General features: G+C 37.5%; 1 protein-coding gene across 2 annotated transcripts in view; it reads right to left on the bottom strand.

Moving 5' to 3' along the window:
- npas2.L (neuronal PAS domain protein 2 L homeolog) overlaps nt 1-21,822 on the bottom strand; it is a 45,264-nt gene that overhangs the window by 5,483 nt on the left and 17,959 nt on the right. The window contains exons 8-18 of one of the 2 annotated variants that reach the window (XM_018247059.2): nt 19,581-19,699; nt 18,486-18,568; nt 18,170-18,276; nt 17,039-17,186; nt 16,076-16,160; nt 10,724-10,810; nt 9,747-9,890; nt 9,342-9,566; nt 7,601-7,797; nt 6,653-6,706; nt 5,304-5,475 (exon numbers count right to left, since the gene is read on the bottom strand). In XM_018247059.2, coding sequence (XP_018102548.1) covers nt 5,304-5,475; nt 6,653-6,706; nt 7,601-7,797; nt 9,342-9,566; nt 9,747-9,890; nt 10,724-10,810; nt 16,076-16,160; nt 17,039-17,186; nt 18,170-18,276; nt 18,486-18,568; nt 19,581-19,699 — 1,421 coding nt within the window. The remainder of the gene's footprint in view (nt 1-5,303; nt 5,476-6,652; nt 6,707-7,600; nt 7,798-9,341; nt 9,567-9,746; nt 9,891-10,723; nt 10,811-16,075; nt 16,161-17,038; nt 17,187-18,169; nt 18,277-18,485; nt 18,569-19,580; nt 19,700-21,822) is intronic. The other variant, XM_041582359.1, reaches the window with a different exon arrangement.

Below are 21,822 nucleotides of genomic sequence, written 5' to 3'. Positions count from 1 at the left end.
CACACACATTAAAAAAATCCCACACTGCTGACTTTTTGGAAGTGTGCGATCTGGCGGTAACAGTAGAAGTTGGCGGAGTTGGCGGTATTGGCGGCAATGGCGGGTGCGTTGGCCGGCTGAACACAGGTGCCGATACATGTTGTTGCCCTGCTGATCCCTGCGGGCTGTCCTCCCTGCTTCTTCTAAGTCTTATTCTCCTACTGCCTCTCTGACTCTCCGTCTCTCCATCTGAACTACCCTCCTCTTGCTCTCTTCTACTAGGCACCCACAAAACATCAATCTCCTCATCATCATTCTCCTCAGATGCATCAATTTCTTCTGACACATCACAGAAGGAAGCAGCAGCGGGGACCTCCTCCTCATCACTCATTATGTCCATCTCTATCGTGTTCTCTGCCAGAATTAAATCTGGTGTAAGGTCCTCATCTCCTTCATCTTCTTCTGGCAATAATGGTTGCGCATTACTCAGTTCAAGAAACTCATTGGAAAATAACTCCTCTGACCCCAGTGAAGAAGGGGCACCGGTGGTGGAGGAAGTGTTACGTGGGGTGGCCATAGCAGTGGAGGATGAGGAGGATGTTGTGGTAAAGTTAGAAACGGTAGAGGATGGGGTGTGCTGTGTAAGCCAGTCAACTACCTCTTCAGCATTTTGGGAGTTCAGGGTCATTGGCTTTTTAAAACTGGGCAATTTGCTAGGGCCACAGGATTGCATAGCAGCACGGCCCCTAGCACGGCCTCTGCGTGGCGGCCTGCCTTTGCCTGGCATTATTTTTAAAAAAACAACAACAACAACAAAAACTCAGTTGGTTTTTCTGGAAACGATAATACACACAGCTAGATGGCGGGTTGAAGAAAACACTGTGCAAATAATGCCTACAAAGTCAACGTATACACTACTACAGCGGTGGATACGGATTACGTAAAATATATGAATGCTGCTTGAAAAAAAGTAACTCAAGTGGTTTTTCTAGAGACGATAATATTATCAATATTTAGACAAAATGTGAACAAGCTCACACAGCTCGATGGCGGGTTGAAGAAAACAGTGTGCAAATAATGCCTACAAGGTCAACGTATACACTACTACAGCGGTGGATACGGATTACGTAAAATATCTGAATGCTGCTTGAAAAAAAGTAACTCAAGTGGTTTTTCTAGAGACGATAATATTATCAATATTTAGACAAAATGTGAACAAGCTCACACAGCTCGATGGCGGGTTGAAGAAAACAGTGTGCAAATAATGCCTACAAGGTCAACGTATACACTACTACAGCGGTGGATACGGATTACGTAAAATATATGAATGCTGCTTGAAAAAAGTGACTCCGGTGTTTTTTCTAGAGACGGTAATATTATGGATATTTAGACAGAATGGGAACAAGGTCAAACAGCTCGATGGCGGGTTGAAGAAAACAGTGTGCAAATAATGCCTACAAGGCCAACGTATACACTACTACAGCGGTGGATACGGATTACGTAAAATATATGAATGCTGCTTGAAAAAAGTGACTCCGGTGTTTTTTCTGGAGACGGTAATATTATGGATATTTAGACAGAATGGGAACAAGGTCACACAGCTCGATGGCGGGTTGAAGAAAACAGTGTGCAAATAATGCCTACAAGGCCAACGTATACACTACTACAGCGGTGGATACGGATTACGTAAAATATATGAATGCTGCTTGAAAAAAGTGACTCCGGTGTTTTTTCTGGAGACGGTAATATTATGGATATTTAGACAGAATGGGAACAAGGTCACACAGCTCGATGGCGGGTTGAAGAAAACAGTGTGCAAATAATGCCTACAAGGCCAACGTATACACTACTACAGCGGTGGATACGGATTACGTAAAATATATGAATGCTGCTTGAAAAAGTGACTCCGGTGTTTTTTCTGGAGACGGTAATATTATGGATATTTAGACAGAATGGGAACAAGGTCACACAGCTCGATGGCGGGTTGAAGAAAACAGTGTGCAAATAATGCCTACAAGGTCAACGTATACACTACTACAGCGGTGGATACGGATTACGTAAAATATATGAATGCTGCTTGAAAAAAAGTAACTCAAGTGGTTTTTCTAGAGACGATAATATTATCAATATTTAGACAAAATGTGAACAAGCTCACACAGCTCGATGGCGGGTTGAAGAAAACACTGTGCAAATAATGCCTACAAGGCCAACGTATACACTACTACAGCGGTGGATACGGATTACGTAAAATATATGAATGCTGCTTGAAAAAAGTGACTCCGGTGTTTTTCTGGAGACGGTAATATTATGGATATTTAGACAGAATGGGAACAAGGTCACACAGCTCGATGGCGGGTTGAAGAAAACAGTGTGCAAATAATGCCTACAAGGCCAACGTATACACTACTACAGCGGTGGATACGGATTACGTAAAATATATGAATGCTGCTTGAAAAAAGTGACTCCGGTGTTTTTTCTGGAGACGGTAATATTATGGATATTTAGACAGAATGGGAACAAGGTCACACAGCTCGATGGCGGGTTGAAGAAAACAGTGTGCAAATAATGCCTACAAGGTCAACGTATACACTACTACAGCGGTGGATACGGATTACGTAAAATATATGAATGCTGCTTGAAAAAAAGTAACTCAAGTGGTTTTTCTAGAGACGATAATATTATCAATATTTAGACAAAATGTGAACAAGCTCACACAGCTCGATGGCGGGTTGAAGAAAACAGTGTGCAAATAATGCCTACAAGGCCAACGTATACACTACTACAGCGGTGGATACGGATTACGTAAAATATATGAATGCTGCTTGAAAAAAGTGACTCCGGTGTTTTTTCTGGAGACGGTAATATTATGGATATTTAGACAGAATGGGAACAAGGTCACACAGCTCGATGGCGGGTTGAAGAAAACAGTGTGCAAATAATGCCTACAAGGCCAACGTATACACTACTACAGCGGTGGATACGGATTACGTAAAATATATGAATGCTGCTTGAAAAAAGTGACTCCGGTGTTTTTTCTGGAGACGGTAATATTATGGATATTTAGACAGAATGGGAACAAGGTCACACAGCTCGATGGCGGGTTGAAGAAAACAGTGTGCAAATAATGCCTACAAGGCCAACGTATACACTACTACAGCGGTGGATACGGATTACGTAAAATATATTATGGCTGCTTGAAAAAAGTGACTCCGGTGTTTTTTCTGGAGACGGTAATATTATGGATATTTAGACAGAATGGGAACAAGGTCACACAGCTCGATGGCGGGTTGAAGAAAACAGTGTGCAAATAATGCCTACAAGGCCAACGTATACACTACTACAGCGGTGGATACGGATTACGTAAAATATATTATGGCTGCTTGAAAAAAGTGACTCCGGTGTTTTTTCTGGAGACGGTAATATTATGGATATTTAGACAGAATGGGAACAAGGTCACACAGCTCGATGGCGGGTTGAAGAAAACAGTGTGCAAATAATGCCTACAGGGCAAATAATGCCTAAAAGGTCAACTTATACACTACTACAGCGGTAGTAAAATAAAAAAAAGTAAAATAAAAAAAAATGAATATTAAAAAAAAAAAATTAAAGTTGGTGCTGCTGAACTACTAGGAGCAGCAGATTAGCACACCAGTCCCACTCCCCAACACTGCTAGACTAATAGCACTGGGCTCTTATAGTAGTAGTAGTAGTAGTAGTAGTAAAACAACAAAAAAATAAATAAAAGCAGTCCTTACAAGGACTACTGTTATTGCAGCAGTCAGCAGATGAGATCAGAAGCAGGACAGCTGCCCACTGCAGCTACATACAGAGCACTGCAGTAGAAGGTAGATTACTAGCCAGCAAAGCTACCTAAGCTTAAATGTCCCTCAAACCCCTGCAGACTTCTGTCCCTCCAATAACAGAGCAGTATCAAAACGATTACTAGCCAGCAAACTTTCAACTGTCCCTGAAATCACTAACAGGCAGCAGCTCTCTCCCTACACTATCTCTTCAGCACACACAGGCAGAGTGAAAAAACGCTGCAGGGCTTCGGTTTTTATAGGGAAGGGGAGTGGTCCAGGGGAGAGCTTCCTGATTGGCTGCCATGTACCTGCTGGTCTGGGGTGAGAGGGCAAAAAAAAGCGCCAACAATGGCGAACCCAAAATGGCGAACGTCGCGCGACGTTCGCGAACTTCCGGCGAGCGCGAACACCCGATGTTCGCGCGAACAAGTTCGCCGGCGAACAGTTCGCGACATCTCTAGTCTTTACACATCGAAGTAAAATCCTTCGATCATACGCTAAAATCGTTCGATTCAAACGATTTTACTTCGATAAATACTTCGATTTCGATATTCGACCCTTGATAAATCTGCCCCTTAATGTTTAAATGATTCTTTATAAGATTAAGGGGGTTATTTACTAAAATCTGAATTTATCTCATAATATTAATAAAAAAAGCTTGACCAAACTCTCATGCCCAAATTTAGCTTACTTATTATTAAAAAAAACTAGATTTCATAGAATCATGAAAAACCCCAATAAAATTGAGCAAAAACCTGAATTGTACTATTTTTTTCGAGATTTTTTCACGAATCGCCTGTGCTGGGTTTAGCCTGAAAATGACTGATTTTCAAGCTAAACCCAGCACAGACCACAATCACTTCAAATCGGGATAGGTGCCTCTCCCAATGACCTATACAGAACCTCAACAGGTCTGAGATGGTGGATTTTCGGATTCTGGCTTTTTGCAACATTTGGGTATAATAAATAAAAACAAAAAATCAAGATTTTTTGCAAATAAAAGCTCAATCGGAAACATGTGAGTTTATAAATCACCCCCTTAAAGTATGGAGACCCCCAGGTCCTAAGCATTCTGGATAACAGTTTCAGGAGTTTTGACCTTTCTGAACTTACTGACTAGAAAATGTTTCCTCCATGTAGCTGAATAGCAGTAATGTTTTTTGTCAATGATATGCCACACATTTATATATGAATATCTTGCATCACCTTATGTGAATGTAAGCAGAGGGGAAAACCCAAATAAAACACAATAACAAATAATGCAAATATCCTGTCAAGAAATGATCACAGTAAACAAGAAAGAAGACACATGGAGAAAAACAGAATAATTGTGTAGCATATTTATAACAATTCCTGTGAAATTCTGCTTATTTGGGCATAGGAGATTAGCCACAGTAGATGGATACATTACCGTTAACTTAGTAGAAGGGTCTAGGGGTTTACTTATCTATACTTAGAAATGTGTCTGAATATACAGTATATTCTATCAAACAATGTGTAAAAGCTTCACTGCTCTTTTACCTGTACATATTGCTGCTGCTGTAGTTGCATGTTGTGTAGGTTTTGCTGCTGGGATGGAAGAGTTGCAGGGAAGACTGGATGTACGATTGCTTGCCCCATTATGACAATAGGGGCACTCGTGCCAGAAGTCTGCACCTCTAAATTTCTAGATATTTGTGAATTTTGTGAATACCTATTAAAAAAAAGAAAAAGCACTTTAATTGTGTCCATGTTATATATGAATCAATGTAATAATTGCCCAAAAGGGTATCATTGCTAGAATGCAATTTTAAGCGGTTAACATACACAGTTTTACCACAAAATTGTTGAAAAGGCATTGAATTTCATCAATAACCCTTACTAATGTATGTGGACCTGCAATTTACACCATGCACCTATATAATCTGAGTTTTGTTGAGGAAGTGGTACTTTACTATCTTTAAGATTAATATACAATACTGTAATTAGACCAGCTTCTAATTTATTTCATAAAATACATGGTTCAATTGACAGTCAGGTTGTTGGTGGGCTTAAATGTGTGGATTAGATGTATTTTTAATCTAGTGATCAGATTCATAAAAAATTTAGATGCAAAATATATTCATTCATTTGACGAAAAAATTTCTTGGGTCTTTTTGATAAAAAATATTCTATTCATTAATGCACTCGACTATATTAGGTAAATAATACTACACATTAACACACTTACAAGCAGTTGTGTAAAGCAGCCAAGCTTAGTTTTGAAATTACATACATTAGCGCATAAGAACCGGTGCAAATGCTGTACAATTTATATTAGGGCTTACAAAGGTGTCTTCCCATTCCAGGGTTCCCCAACTCTTTTTTACCGGTGAGCCAGATTTAAAAAGAATTGGGGAGCAACACAAGCAAGAAAAATAGGGTTGCAAAATAAGTGCACTGATTGGCTATTTGGTAGAAACAAGTGGACTGGCAGGCTACAGGAGGCTCTGTTTGGTAGTGCAAATGGTTTTTATGCAAACAAAACTTGCCTCCAAGCTAGAAATTCAAAAATGAGCATCTGCTTTGAGGTGCCTGGGAGCAACATCAAATGGGTATGTGAACAACATGTTATTCACGAGCCACTGATTGGGAATCACTGCCCTATACTATACTACTATAAAATTCCCATGAGTCACCTTGGTTCAAGACCAATTTTCTCTCTGGGATTTCTAACCATGGCTGTTAGCACTGGTTATCAATTTATTTTATATACACTGACATACTGTAGGTATGGTTTATGTTTTACTTTATAGTCATCTAAATGATTCACTGCTTATCACGGAGGACAAACCACTGTTTACCGCAAATGTAGTACCTACTTAGGCTGACATCCAGTATCTAAAGCCTACCTTTTATTACACGTGCCTGGCATCATTGGCTGGATTGGTTGACTGAGCAACAGCCTAGAAAAAAACAAACACATTTAGACTTAGTACACTGTGAGTCTTGAAGATTGTTGTTGCCGTTACAGGTGTTCATACATGTAACATTCTTAGAAAATAATGAATTAAATCATGAATTAAATCGACCCAAAAACTCAAATCGAATTTGAATTAAATTTGATTCGAATTTAAAAACTCTATTCGAGTTTTTACTCTGAAAAAACTAGAAAGTCAGGAAGGCTGCAAAAAACTCCAAATTGATCCCTGGACCTCTCCCAATGACTTAAACTGCAATTCGGCAGGTTTTAGGTGGCGAATAGTCGAATATGAGTTCTCGAATCTCGAAAATCTAAATAGATTTTTTTTAATAAACTCCAATTGAATTTGAATAACTCCCTAGTTGAATTTGACAGTTTTGACCATAAAAGAATTTGAAAATTTGAATTTTCAATATGCTCCCTTAATCTCACATTTTGAAATAAGTAATTTTAAGTTTGAAATGCAGTCTAAGAAGACTACCAGTGACAATATGTAGGAATGTACTTTTTTTGTCCTTCTCAAGCTGCAGAAAAGAACATGCTACATTTTTTAAATTCAGAAGCACAACTGAGTTTGCCATACAAAATAGTTTGCTAATGCCACACATTTCAGAGTGATTTGATTTTTAATCTTTCCATAGAGATTCATGAGTGAGAATTGTCAATAAATATTTAATAGGCTTTATAAATCTTCTTAAATCCAGTGGCTGCCAAAAAGATGTAGTATTCACTAAGTGAGTGAAAATGGTTCTCAATGCCATTTTTTTATCAAAAATAGTGGAACTCCTATTTATAAAACTATGCTATACATCGGTTTGTGGTAAACATAAATCTAAAGGTTTGCTTTTGTTCTTCTGGTAAGTAGATAGGAGTTGACCTTAGCTGCCTGTTACGGCTGAAGTCTGCTTCTGTGGAACGCTGGATGCTTTCCTGGTGTGAATCAGATGATGATGAAGCTATGTCCAGACTTTGTATCACTTTTGCCTGGTCACCGAGCTGAGATGTAGTATTTCTGGTAGACGACTGAACAGTACTGACTGATGTTCCTTGCAGGCTTCTCATTGATTTTTGTCCCTAGAATAAATATTCTGTACTGTTAATCCATAGCATGTACTTGCACACTATGATATATTGTCCAATTAGTTCATAGCCTCTTGTTAAGCCTGTGGGAAATCTAAAGCTCTGTACTATTAGCATGTTATGCCTAACACTTCACAGAGGTGGTACACAATGCAGAAATCTTTATGCTTAAACTTTGCTCTCACTACTGTAAGGCAATAATAAGTAGCAATAATAATTAGCCTTCAAAATATTGTAGGGTTGCAGAAATCCATATTACTGTTTACTGTGAAAGCCTTTGAAAACCAGAGTCCCACAAGTAATGTTTTGGGCCAAAACTGTTGATGCAGCTTAAATTAATTAATTAATTAATTAATTAATTAATTAAATCAATGTTCTTGAGAAATAAAAAGCTTGACTGTATATCGACAGCAGTATACAATGATACTGCCTGCTTTATACAGAAATAACAGATTTTTCATTTGTTACAGTGCACGATTATTTCAACTGGATATTGCATTTTAGCCAACAATGAACATTTTGACACAAATACCTTTAATGAAGGTGGTTTTATATACAACTCACTGTGGGGGAAAGTGCAGGAGTGTAACTGTGATTGTGGACGTATTTAGCATAAATCCATATTGGCGGTAAAGCAATTCTAATAGGTTTAAGTAGTCTTTAAGGGGATACTGTCATGGGAAAAAAAATTTTTTCGCAATGAATCAGTTAATAGTGCTGCTCCAGCAGAATTCTGCACTGAAATCCATTTCTCAAAAGAGCAAACAGATTTTTTTATATTCAATTTTGAAATCTGACATGGGGCTAGACATATTGTCAATTTCCCAGCTGCCCGAGTCATGTGACTTGTGCTCTGATAAACTTCAATCACTCTTTACTGCTGTACTGCAAGTTGGAGTGATATCACCCCCTCGCTTTTTCCCCCCAGCAGCCAAACAAAAGAACAATGGGAAGGTAACTAGATAGCAGCTCGCTAACACAAGATAACAGCTGTCTGGTAGATCTAAGAACAGCACTCAATAGTAAAAACCCATGTCCCACTGAGACACATTCAGTTACATTGAGAAGGAAAAACAGCAGCCTGCCAGAAAGCATTTCTCTCCTAAAGTGCAGGCACAAGTCACATGACTGGGGGCAGCTGGGAAATTGACAAAATGTCTAGCCCCATGTCAGATTTCAAAATTGAATATAAAAAAAAATGTTTGCTCTTTTGAGAAAACTGATGCATTTTGAAAAAAACATGTTTTCCGATGACAGGATCCCTTTAAATGTTTTTTAGTAGCCTTTAGGAATGGTGATCCACATTACAGAAAGTGTACTTCATAAATTCTATACCTATGTGTGCTGCACTTATTGCAGGAAAGAGTGCTGGGAGCTACAGCTGCAGTTAGTTCCTGTAGCATATAAAATATTCCCATAGACTACATATACTAGATATCAGTTTAAGATGCATCTGTAATGATTAGTGTTAGTAGGAGCATGAAACTGTTTAACGTGAAATGATCAAAATTCTAGAAATAAATCATGTTTTTCTTTACCTTACTTGATAGTATAGTGGAATCCCTGAGCACTTGCTGAGATGAAATCACATGCTGGCCTGGAATCAGTTTAGAAGTAGTCTGACTTTGATTTGGAAGGCTCAGCATTTGCTGCTGTAGCTGCTGAGGTCCTATGCTGGATCTATGTTGGATTGGATGATATTCTGTGTCCGTTTGGTGCAGGTTGTTGAAGTTTTGAGCAGGTGTTTGGGGCTGACAAAACATCTGAAGGAAGATCAGCATTTTAGTCTGTCTGCTAAACAGTAAAGACACCCTTCAAATCCTTTAGGCTTTAGCATAGAACAGTATAAAGGGATGCATGTTGTAAAAGCGAAGGGATATCTAGAGATATCTAAGAGTTAATGAGTCCCCTATATTTAATGAATAATTGCATTCATCACTCACCTGTATGTTAGATTCCTGGACCATATTAAGCTGTTCCTGGATCTTTTTAAGTTCTTCCTGTTGCCATTGTATACTAGCCTGGAGAATCTGGGTTCTCTGCTGAAGCTGGCTTTGTATGACTTGGATACTATCCTGGACAGGCAGCTTATAAGAATAGGAAAATGCTTTTATTAGAAAAATCTGCACATTAAATAATATCCTTCAATATAATATGAAAACAGTGCTGGGCTATACATACTAAATGTAGTAAATGCTGTCTATGGTCTAAGGGCAGGACTCCACAGATGATCCCGGCATGATCCGACACGCTGTGCAAAAATGCAGGCGTCACATTCGAATTCTAATCCCCCAATTCTAATGTAAATATGAATGTGAGATTTATCACATCTCAACCATGGAAACAGTTCTAATTCGAATATTCACCACCTAAAGTTAATGGCAGAGGTCTGTTGAACCATTTGAATATGTTAATTGCATTTCTGACATTCAAGTTATTTTTGGAGGAAAAAAACGCAATTAGAATTCGATTTTCGGGTCGGGACTTTTCGATTGAATATTAGACATTCTCCTTTTTTCTTAAATAACCTCCCATTCAAGCTGTGAGTACATTTGTAGCTATTTGAGTAAAATAATTCACATAAAAATTCCACCTTAAATTATTTTTTAGTAGACAAAGTATGGAGATCCAAATTATGGAAAGATCTCTTATCTGTAAAACTTCAGGTTCCAAGCATTCTGTATAACGGGTCCCATACCTGTATAAGTCTTTTTTTATGCTTGCATGCAGAAAATATACGTTGATATTACTTCTAGGTGAGTTTACATTTTCTGAACTTTTGCACCAAGGCAAATCCTGCACCATGCAAATTAACTGCAGGTTATAGCATTTTTTTCTGACATGATAAAATTAAGTACAGGTATTCTATATAAAGAATTACATCTAAGATTATTAATTGGAAACAAAGTTGCATATCTACCTGTGTTGTTTGACTGGATTGGTTTTGCTGTAATATTTCTGACTGAATATCATATGGCTCATATGGTGCTGATGGCTGTACTGATGGCTGCACAAAATTGAAAATGTCGTTATAAACACACATAGAGGTTCTGGTAAAAGAGCTACAAATAAACTGTATTATTGGATACTGTAACTGTTCTATTTAATAATTTTAAAACAATTGTCAAAAAATATGTCAACTTCTTAGACAGCTTTGTGGTCACTAACTCCTTGGGGAGCCATATTGGGCCTTTTTAGGGAAAAAAAATCCAGGTGTTTATTTGCACATGTATTGAGCCTAATAGGCCCTTTGTCAAGTGTGGGAGGGGTGTATAACAAGAACAGATTGAAATTATTTTTGTTAGTGGTTGGTCACACATTTTGTGGCTTCTCAATATTGGGCCCTTGGCCATTAACAGAACAACCCTATTCTTCAGAGTACACCACAGAAACTCTTAATGATATGTAAGGTTGCATTGTGTTTTCTTATTCTATGCTCACTCTACAACAACAGAAATTTGTTAAACACCCTCATTTGTATCACATTGTCATTTTTGTATTCTCTACTTAAACCTGTTCCACACCTACATGCTGGGGATCTACTCAGTGCTAGTTGCAGGCATACACTGTGCATAGTGTTACATGCTCCCATAAATACATCAACTGGCATTCCACTTGCCCTCACTCCAACCCTCCTTTCTTGGCCATAAGTCATTTTTTTTAGCTTTCAGTTTAGCTTCCAGGCTTCTTTGCCCTTCTCCATCCATTCTATTCTGTTCACTGTTACCATCCTCTATTCTTCATCCACCTTGCTTCATCAGCCATCCCAGATCATTATCAACCCTTCTACTATTTTGAACAGCTGAGCACTGCCAATGAAGAAGAGAAGGAGGAGAGCTGAGGGCAATCAGGAGAGGGATAAAAGGGATAACTGACAGCAGAGGTTGGATGGATTAGGGACAAAAGCTGAAGGATGAGGTTGAAGGGGGATAGAGGACGTTTAAGAATATAAGGAGGGCTGGGGAAGGGTAGATGATAAAATGTATACAGTGGGCATAGCAAAGACTTCTAATATCCAAACACTGACTAAAAGCTCTGTGACTAATATTTGTTCAAAAGATGTCTAAAAATGTAAACAAGGGACATGCAAAATAATGTTTATGTTAGTTATGCACAATATAGTGCCACAGTGACAAATCTATCTGCAATATTAGTATCAAGGTACATAAATCCTTTGATTCCAACTCCTCAGTTTATGGTACCTTCGACTCCTCTGTTTTTAAAGGAACACTCAAAACTCAAAGTAATTCAAATATAATGTACTGTTGTTCTGCACTGGTAAAACTGGTGCGTTTGCTTCAGAAAGATTACTATGTATAGTTGATATAAACAAGCTGCTGTGAAGCCATGGGGGCAGCAGATAACAGAAACAACACCATTGTATTGGACAGGGCTTATCTGTTACCTGCTATGCATCCTGTGCCTTTTCTCCTTTTTTCAGCTTGAATGGCTGCCCACATGACTACACAGCAGCTTGTTTATATAAACTATAGTAGTCTTTCTAAAGCAAACACACAGCTTTTTCCATGTTGATTGAAAGACGATTGAAAGTACAAAACATACAAAGCATTTTTTTGCCAAAGCTCAAAAATATAAATCACATCTTTTAGTAATTCAAAATCCAAAATCAAAGTTAAACTACATAAACCAAAAACAATTGAAAAACCTAAAAATATATATTAATTGAACCTGGCATATAGCTGTAGAATACAATCCAAAATAACTAAAGTATTGTTCTTAGAAAAATAATTACTTCTGCTATATCCTCCTTCATAGAAGCTTTTAAATCAGCTTTCATTATTCTCAGTGTTTGTATTTAAAGTTATTAGGAGTCGGTACGTTTTTGCAACTCCGACTTCAGCTACCCAAAATTGCTTACAACTCCAACTCCAGATACCCAAAATTGCTTCAGACTCCAACTTGTACTAACAAGCATAAAAAAATGGTTGCTTGTAAGCGAACAAGCCTTGAGTTGTAGTTACAGGGGCACCATACTGAACATACACATAATTATTTGATTAAAGGGCCACTATACCTCTATATTTTACATAGACTTGTGTTCTATATGTGTACACTTTTGTTGACGTTAGTCAGATGACACTTGTGCACCTCTTAATTAGAATAAGGACAGGGAATTGACTTGGCATTTATATGGCATTTGCCTTTATATTCTTGAGCCATTCTTGATTTTTAGCATACTTAAACAATATATCTTGAGCTATTTACCCTTATATTGTACCATTCATTTTAACTTTTATGTGAACATGATATATGATGCTACTACGACCATATTTCCCTGCTGCAGGTACAGTGGTTACAAGGTGTGTTCAAGTATTCGTTTTGTGACACATTATTTTGTAAAAATCTCAAACTTGGTCTTATCTCACCACAGAACATTTCCTCTTGTTGCAGATGTTTCAAGTGATGTTACACTTCACTATATAAACCTATCCCATGGTTTCATTTAAGTCAGGCATGTCCAAAGTCCGGCCTGGGGGCCAATTGAGGCCCATTTTCAAATTTACACTGGCCCTCAGCCTCAATCATGAAATCAATAATAATGTGGCCCTCCAGCACAGTGCAATCAGGAATCATGTAGTCGTAATATTTGGACACATTAGTGAAATGATCTGCCACTTGGTCTATACTGCTGCCTGTGTGCTGAAGGTGTTACCAATAGACACGTACTGGCACGGAGTGATGCGCCTCTCTCACATACTTCTTCAGGGCTGAAGGTGCAATAGACGTACTTATGTGCCAGTACAGTAAACTAAAGAATTATGCTCGTCACTACTTGCCAGTACGTGTCTATTGCTAACAGCTTCAGCACACAGGCAGCAGCATAGACCAAGTGGCAGATCGTTTCACTAATGTGCCTAAATATTATTGCTATGGCTACGTGATTCCTTATTTAAATAAGTTAAATGATGTTAATGGTTCAAAGAATGTCAGGCTGAATGGTCGGCCCCCACACGTTTTCACCTCACCAAATCTGGCCCTCGTTGCATATAGTTTGGACACCCCTGATTTAAGTCTAAATAAAAATTTGGAACTGAATTAGGCCATAAATGATTCTAGCCCATTATTTCATATGGTTTTTTTCTAGTGTACGCGTCTTTTGTGCCATTTGATCATATAGGCAGTGTTCTACAGAGTTCTTGATTTGATTGACCCCATAAATATAGTTTATAGTTTGGTGGCACATCATGCTGTGGGGCTGCTTTTAATAGTCAGCATGAGCTGGGCATCTAAAATTAAAATCAAAAAGGTTTTATTATATATGTGTGTGTGTCCATTTTTTATGAGCCAGGTGTTGAGGCTTTCTCCTGCAGAGAGCCATGCATGGCACTGACCTCTTTTATCTTCCTGTGTAACAACTAAAACCATTGTATTCCCTACATCTTATCTGCTATCTGCTTTGTAAAATTTCCCTATTCAACTTGAACAGTTGCCCTATCTATATAGTAGATTATGTATATAAATTATAGTGGTGTAGGGCAATCTTTACCAGTTTAGGTCCTTAAGGGCTGGGACACACTGGGCGATTTAGGGAGCCAATCTTCCCCGAATGCCTCCCCTCGCTCTGCGCCTGGCTAAAATGAAAAATCGCCTGCGCTAATCACACGCGGCGATTCGTTTTCCGAAGTCAGTTTAGGTCCTTAAGGGCTGGGACACACTGGGCGATTTGGGGAGATTTAGTCGCCTGGCGACTAATCGCCGCGACTTTCCACGACCAATCTTCATCGAATGCCACCCCTCGCTCTGTGCCTGGCTAAAATGAAAAAATCGCCTGCGCTAATCACACGAGGCGATTCGTTTTCCGAAGTCTTCGGAAAACGAATCGCCGTGTGTGATTAGCGCCGGCGACTTTTTCGGGGAGAAAAGTCGCTGCGATTAGTCGCCAGGCGACTAAATCTCCCCAAATCGCCCAGTGTGTCCCTACCCTAAAGGAACAGTAACACAAAAAAGTGAAAGTGTTTTAAAATAATGAAAATAAAATGTACTGTTGTCCTGCACTGGTAGAACTGGTGTATTTGCTTCAGAAAGACTGCTATAATTTATATAAACAAGCTGCTGTATAGCCATGGGGGCAGCCATTCAAGCACCGGATACTCAATAGATAAAAGATAAGTTCTAAAGAATCCTATTGTATACCACAGATCTTATCTGTTATCTGTTGTGTATCCTGTGCCTGTTCTCCTTTTTTGGCTTTGAATGGATGCCCCCATGGCTACACAGCAGCTTGTTTGTATAAACTATAACAACGTTTCTGAAGCAAATACATCAGCAAATACATCAGTTGTACAGTATGTTTTCTTACTTTACAACACTTTCATTTTTTGGTGTTACTTTTCCTTTAAGTTTGCTAAAAAGAAACTAAACCTCGGGTCAAAGTTTATCTTTCAGTAGAACTATTTATTCCAAACACAAGGCCAAAGAAACCCTGGAGTGGATCCAAATATGTGAATGCCCTACAATGGCCCATGAAAACTCGTGGAACTATTTTAAAATTGAGGTGCAAAAGCCTTATTTGAATAACCTGAACAGCTTGGGCCAAAAATGACCAACATTTAACAGTGGTACTGGGATACTATGGAATCATGCAGTTATATGGTGATAAAACTCCTCATTGATTTCTAGTAGAATTATTTTTTACAGTTATTGCAAAATTTTTTCAAAGATGTTCCTAACGTCATCCTGACTATAACCACCTTAAATCCAACTTTTATACAGGTATGGACTGACTGATAAGCACTTTTTATCGTATTTATGTGAGTGCAATTTAAACTTATTAGAAAATTTTAAAAAAAGGATTTTATACTATCTATAGCGCATTTGTTCCTAGAGATTACAGCAGACAAACTACAGGAGGGAGATGTTTCAATTGAAAGCAAAATATTTATCTAAACATTTGTGAGTACCCACCCTGCTTTGGTGTATGTCATCCTGACTATAACCACCTTAAATCCAACTTTTATACACATGTTATCCCGAATGCTCTGGACCTGGGGTTTTCCGGAAAAGGGATCTTTTTGTAATTTGGATCTTCATAACTTAAGTCTACTAGAAAATCATGTAAACATTAAAGAAACTCAATAGGCTGGTTCTGCTTCCAATAAGGATTAAGTATATCTTAGTTTAGATCAAGTACAAGGTCCTGTTTTATTACTATATAGAAAAAGGAAATTCTTTTTAAAGATTTGGATTATTTGGATACAATGAAATCTATTTGAGGCAGTGTGTGGAGTTTATTTAACAGAAAAGGTTGTACCTGTATTTTTGGTGAAACACCAGTTTCTGATGAATCTTCTTCCAAACTTAATTCTTGTCTTCTGTCCACTCTTACATCTGCATAACTAATGAAAAATACAGTTTGAGATGACTGGGCTGGAGACACAATTTTCTTTCTGCACCCAAGAATTTTTAGTATAATAAATGTTGTTTGTAAATTGGGGTGCCCCACATAGTCTGCCCATGACCACACAAAATACCATCACACTGGGCTGCTTGGTGTTAAGCCTAGAAGTCCAGTTTACAAAGATGCAGGATGGAAGGTTCTGCACAAATGGAGTTTACCTTACAATTGCATTTTAGACCTCTTCCCAGTGTCACATACTCACACATTGTATTTTTACTGGTAATACTGGAGTGTATACACATTGACAGAATCTTTGCAGGCTCTGACTCTGGGGTCAGAGTCTCTACGGCATTGGCTTGCGTTTTTTTTTTGTTTTTTTTAGTCTTATGGGGCATGCAGTGGCAAGTCTAATCTGTTAATGTTATATGATTTAACATTCATAAACATTATAAAAACTGTGACGCTTATGTGAACTATGCAGATATACTCTTCCCTCTACTCATCAAAGGTTCTATTAAGCTCTGTGTTTGTGAACAGGTGACCTCTCCTGATGGCTATAAAGGCCTAGTGAGGCTGCAAAAATACTGTTTATCACTGCAGAAGTGAAAGCATATGCAATGTTAGCACATGCCAGTTAGCTATTGTGCATTAACATTTGTACAAATATGGTGTTTTTTTAACACACTGATTGCTGCAATGGTTGTTCTACTCTTTATTTATATGTTGTAGCTACTTGGCTGTATTATAGGTCTAATAAATACAACGGTGACAGAAAATCCCCTCCACTTCTCATTAACCATTCCTCTTTCTCCAGGCTTTTCATTCCATAAAGCTAATGGGATATGATTAATTTCCAATCAAAGCAAAAGAACATACCTTAGAACACTGTGTGTACATACAATAAATTCTGGTTTGGAATTCCACTGATGATATGTAATGTAGTATTGAGTCTGAAGCCAGATCCATTGCTGTCCTTTGGTAAGAAATCGATAGCAGCATGACTTTCCTTTTCCACACTGAAGTACTGATAACAGGAAATACACAGAAGTTTGTAAATGTTATCTGTCCAGAATTTAAATTAACAAATGGTATATTGCATATCAGGTTGTCAGAGTGCAGTGCAGCAACATTTTACACCATGCCCACTTTTTGGCCACATCCTTAAATGTTACTCCTATTTTACCAAAACGTAACCCAGACATGCCAGTATATTTACTACAGAAAATGGACAATGAGCATATTAGCCCTAGGCGTAGCACTATAATCCATAAGGAAAGTGGTTAACAGGCATATTAACCCCAGACGTGCCAGTATAATTACTACAGAAAATTAGTAATCAGCATATTAACCCTAGACATACCAGTATACTTACTACAGAAAATGGGTAACAGGCATATTAACCCTAGGCTACCAGCATTAGAAACTGCTGAAAAGCATAAGTGTAATTGATGAAGGATGTATTAGATGCTTGTAACAATAAATAAGTTCAGTCATTTTTGATGAGGCGCCAAAGTGCATAAACATCAACTCCTGCTTCCTGTCAAGCCATTTAACTTTTGGGGAGCAGAAGGGGCAATTTCGGGCACTTTTTTGACATCTGCAGAACCATGACAGATAAAGCACTTGAAATTCACTGTATTTGCCATAGGCTTTATTTAATCTAGAAGTCTATCTGTACTGACATCACATAAATCCCAAGATTTTACATATATAATACAGAATGGGTTTGAGGTACCCTCACTTGTCATTATACAGATTATGAAGTTTGTACTTTAATAGCAAGGGTGGTTTGCGATAAGAGGTCAACATTTATACGGAAATGCTGTTTTGTTTTTAGTTCTGATTCAATTGCTCTCCATAATACGCTTTTCACTTGGTAGATGGGGGTTGAATTGAAAATAGATTAAAAAAAATTCAATTAAAATAAACCTAAGTAGTTTTTCAACAAAATGCACATTTTTAAACAAAGTGTATACACTAATCATAACAATTTCAAATGGTACTTACACTGTTCATGGCACTTAGCCAATATGTCAAGGTCATCTACGTGATAATAATCATACCCAGATGTACCAAGAACTTCAATAGGCAAATAACCAATTATAGGTGGTGCTCTATAACAAATTAAAAACAATTAGTACCTGTATAAACATCTAAATTTTTTAATTTGTGAAATAAAATAAGAAGAGTAGCTATTAGTGGTGGAGTGTACTAATTTGAACAAAACAGTGTACTGAAATGAATACATATTGATATGTTAACTATGTTTATGGAATTTTTTTCAACATTTCTATAACTGCAGCAAGCGGGAGAAAGTACTAACCGGTGATCTAGAAACAAGAACTTCCATTCCAGGCTGTGTCTTGAGGTAAATTCTTCAAGGCATTCCTCAACTATGCACATTTCCTTCCACAGAGAAATATTCAAATTCAAATTTTTGCACTTTTATATATTATATATACAGTTTTCCTGATACACTGACCAGTTGACTTTCAGCTCACCATACTAGCATTTTAGTTTTACAATTTAAAAAATGTCTTATACAGTATGTTGGACGTTTGAGTCATTTTGAGCATACCACCTAACTTGTCATATATATTAGCTCAGGATTTTCAATCGACCATCCTGTGATCCTTCCTGATCACAGTTAATCTCTCAAAGCTAGGAAAATTCACCTACCAATGCACCTTGTTGTTAGCTGTATGGTGAACTGGCAGCTGAGTAAGTTTGTATATCAGTAGCTCCAGTTTACATTCTTTATGTGTAGCTGTACTCAGTCTGGCCCATAAGCCAACTGACTGCATAGCTTAATGGGTTGGCTACAGTATGGCAACCCTTTCAATGAAAAACAGACCAAATACTGGTCTGTGGATATATATATATATATATATATATATATATATATATATATATATATATATATATATATATATACACACACACACAAACACACACACACACAGGATTTTATAAACATGCACTAACGTTTCGGCTGTGTCCCAGTCTTTCTCAGTGCATGTTTACAATAAAAATCCTATATTTTTTAAGACTTGAGAGTGCAGCTTCTTCATGGGAATATCGTGGGCACAGTTGGTGCCTGTCACCCAGGCAAAGAGAAGCTTCTAATCAGGAGTACTGATATTATATGCATTATATATATATATATATATATATATATATATATATATATATAGATATACATATATATATATATATATATATATATATATATATATATATATATATATATATATATATATATATATATAGAGCCAAATGTCAAAATAATAGTGAATACGTCTAACCCCCTTCCACACCTTCTGTTTTCTGCAAACAGTTCCATATTGCATTAATACCAATGCTGTTAAATTGTATTATGTACTTTGGTACCTGTACCAACTCCACATAGATCACCTACCTTTAAAAATGTAGGTGTTGCAAGTCTAACTGTAGCAACAAAATACATCTGTTTACCAAGTTGAGATTGATAAGTCATTGAAACAGGACCTTCAAATCCATTACAAGAGGTACTGGGCGCTGCAAAAAATGAAATTGCAGGCATTCAAAACACATACAAAGAAAGTACAACTCTTAATACATTTACTAGTAAGTATCCCAAACATGGAGTGTACAAAATAGGGAATTAAACATTAGAATGGTGACATGCAAAGATTTATCACTCACATGAAATACCCATAAGACAAGGTACTTGCAAACACAAGGAACAAGGTACTCGCAAACACAAGCACTCTCACAGTGTAAAAGCACAAAGGATCCCTTATATGGCTTAAAAGTTTCTCGAGTGCAAGACATGTTAGGCAGGGTGTGTACTTAAACATATACAAGTCACTCTAGCATGTCTCACAGACAACAACCATCAATGGTCTCTTCAACTCAAAATGAAACTGAGATAGGGCATTACCAAAATAATTAGATACATTTTAAAAAGCAGCTTAACTATTAACTGTCAGTTGACTAATAAGTGCATGTCATCTGGTATGTCTGTATCACTTCAAGATGTTTATGTAGATTGACTTTCCAGTATCAACACTGAAATAAACATCTATGCAGCCCATTGAGCCTACCCCTCTAGCTGATATTTGGTTTCAATCAGCTGACCAGAAAATGTTACCCACTGATTTGCTGCCATGGCCTGCTAGTCAAGTAGCAAAATTATGACCTAATAGGAGCAACTGAGATGTGTTATAATGCCTCCAGAGTGGTTATGCCTATAATGACAATGCCTTAATATGCTTTATATGGTATTGCAACTATAAAATACCTATGGAAATAGGTAAATGTAGCATTTATGTAAATAAGTCTGTCAAAAGTCTTATAATTATTGTAATTGGCTACCTGGGTCAAACATCACAAGCGCCACTTCAATATACAATTGACAAATCTGATCATCTTGCTTTGTGGTAACAGTTTGGGGAAGGCTCTTTCCTGTTTCAGCAGGATAATAACCCCATGCACAATGTTAGGTCCATATCGCTGGACTTTGAAGGAGCTTAAATCCCATATAGGGTCCTCTAGAGCTTTTACACCTTAAGAAGGCCTGTCTTTAGAAGTACTTGTCTTGCCTTAAAGGTTTTTCACTTAAACATTAAAGGAACAGTAACGTCAAAAAATAAAAGTGTTTTAAAGTAATGAAAATATAATGCAGTGTTGCCCTGCACCGATAAAATTGCTGTGTTTGCTTAAGAAACTCTACTACTGTTTATATAAATAAGCTGCTGTGTAGCAATGGGGGCAGCCATTCAAAGGAGAAAAGGCTCAGGTTACACAGCAGATAGCAAATAAACTCTGTCTGTCTAATGGTGTTATCTGTTATCCATTAGTTAACCTGTGCCATATTGCCGTTTTTCAATTTCCGCCATTGCTCCACAGCAGCTTGTTTATATGAACTATAGTAGTGTTTCTGAAGCAAACACATCAGTTTTACCAGTGCAGGGCAACAGTATATGATATTTTCATTACTTTAAAACACTTACCGTCCATTTTTTGGTGTTACTGTTCCTTTTACCATGGAATGATGCCTTTCTGTAAGAAAATGCAGAATGAGGTTAAATAAACATACATATATTACAAGGGTGTATCAAAGTTGCAGTTCAAACTAAATGTTCCCTGCTATAGAACATATCATGAGACAAGCTAGGCTACAGCGTTTAGTGTTGAAATTTGTAACCCAACCTGAATTGTTAATTACATGTTCCAAAAGAAATAAACGTCTGGGGTGAAATAAGGGCACTTAGTGACACATCCATAAACGCCTTCAGCCTAGAAGGAATAAAAAGAATTGTGGTGTGCTTTCCAAAACGCACAATTCCTACAGATGACAGCATTTTAAAAGATCAATAGCAGATAAATTGCTATATTCTTTAATAGATCATCATAGGCAAGTACAATGCTCACAATTTAAAGTATGTTTTTGCTTGTTAACTTCCTTTGGAAGTTAGACAGAACCATGTAATGTATTTGCGACAGGAAGTCAAGAAATACAGAGCTGCTAGCCAAATTTAAAAATACAATAACATAAATAAGGGATGTTTCATTCACAGAACATATTGTATATCTTCAATCTTTAAATCTTTACTGTCCTTGAGCAAATGGTCTCCAAAAAGCTTTAAACCCAATAGGCCTACTGTATCTGCTTGGAG

Source organism: Xenopus laevis, chromosome 2L (genome assembly GCF_017654675.1).
Source record: "Xenopus laevis strain J_2021 chromosome 2L, Xenopus_laevis_v10.1, whole genome shotgun sequence".
NCBI lineage: Eukaryota > Metazoa > Chordata > Amphibia > Anura > Pipidae > Xenopus > Xenopus laevis.
This window is presented reverse-complemented; position numbering and strand designations above follow the sequence as displayed.